The sequence below is a fragment of the Penaeus monodon genome, chromosome 34, assembly GCF_015228065.2.
Source record: "Penaeus monodon isolate SGIC_2016 chromosome 34, NSTDA_Pmon_1, whole genome shotgun sequence".
Taxonomy (NCBI): domain Eukaryota; kingdom Metazoa; phylum Arthropoda; class Malacostraca; order Decapoda; family Penaeidae; genus Penaeus; species Penaeus monodon.
The window spans coordinates 26,603,169-26,603,800 of record NC_051419.1 but is presented as its reverse complement, the minus strand read 5'-3'; the positions used below and the strand labels follow the sequence as shown (position 1 = coordinate 26,603,800).

General features: G+C 38.0%; 1 protein-coding gene across 2 annotated transcripts in view; it reads right to left on the bottom strand.

Moving 5' to 3' along the window:
- The window catches only part of LOC119594672 (KAT8 regulatory NSL complex subunit 2-like), a gene marked incomplete at its 3' end in the record, with an annotated part of 26,702 nt that overhangs the window by 7,707 nt on the left and 18,363 nt on the right, over positions 1 to 632 (bottom strand). For both annotated transcript variants that reach the window (XM_037943728.1, XM_037943729.1), the window contains 1 exon segment: positions 12 to 244. In XM_037943728.1, coding sequence (XP_037799656.1) covers positions 12 to 244 — 233 coding nt within the window.

Below are 632 nucleotides of genomic sequence, written 5' to 3'. Positions count from 1 at the left end.
ACGAGCCACACCTTTAATCTCTGAAGCTTCTCCAGGTAAATCCTAGTGATCTCCTCTGTAGTGAACACCTGGGCATGCTCCAGGGGGTCAGCATCGGAGTCAGCCGAGTCCAGTTCACTGTCGGCTTCACGTCTGGGGAGTGAGTCAGGGGGCAGCGTGGAGAACTCTCCCTCACTGTCTGTGTCACTGGCATATTCAAGAGCAGCAGATGCTATGCCTGGAACACTTGCAGGATCTGGAATTGCTGAAAAGAAAGATATTATATGTAATACTTGGGTCCTTGAATTAATCACCTTAATCATTTTCATTTTACAAGGAATAAGTATCATATACTTTCCAGTTAAAAATTATTAAGATTTAAACCAGAATATTTGTCTATCTCTTTGGGAATATAAATCATAAACTAAACATGATACAAAAAAAAGGAACCCCATCATCATAAAATAAAAGAAAAAAAGTTACAGAATCTGAACATAGTGCACACTAACTGGCAAAATAAGACAAAAGAATAAAAACAAAAATATATAAAGCATACAAATTTCAAAAGAAAAGAAACGAAAAAGAGGAAAGAAAGAAGGGCTAGAAAAAACTATAAAAAAACACACACACATGCCCACATGCACACGCGTGCA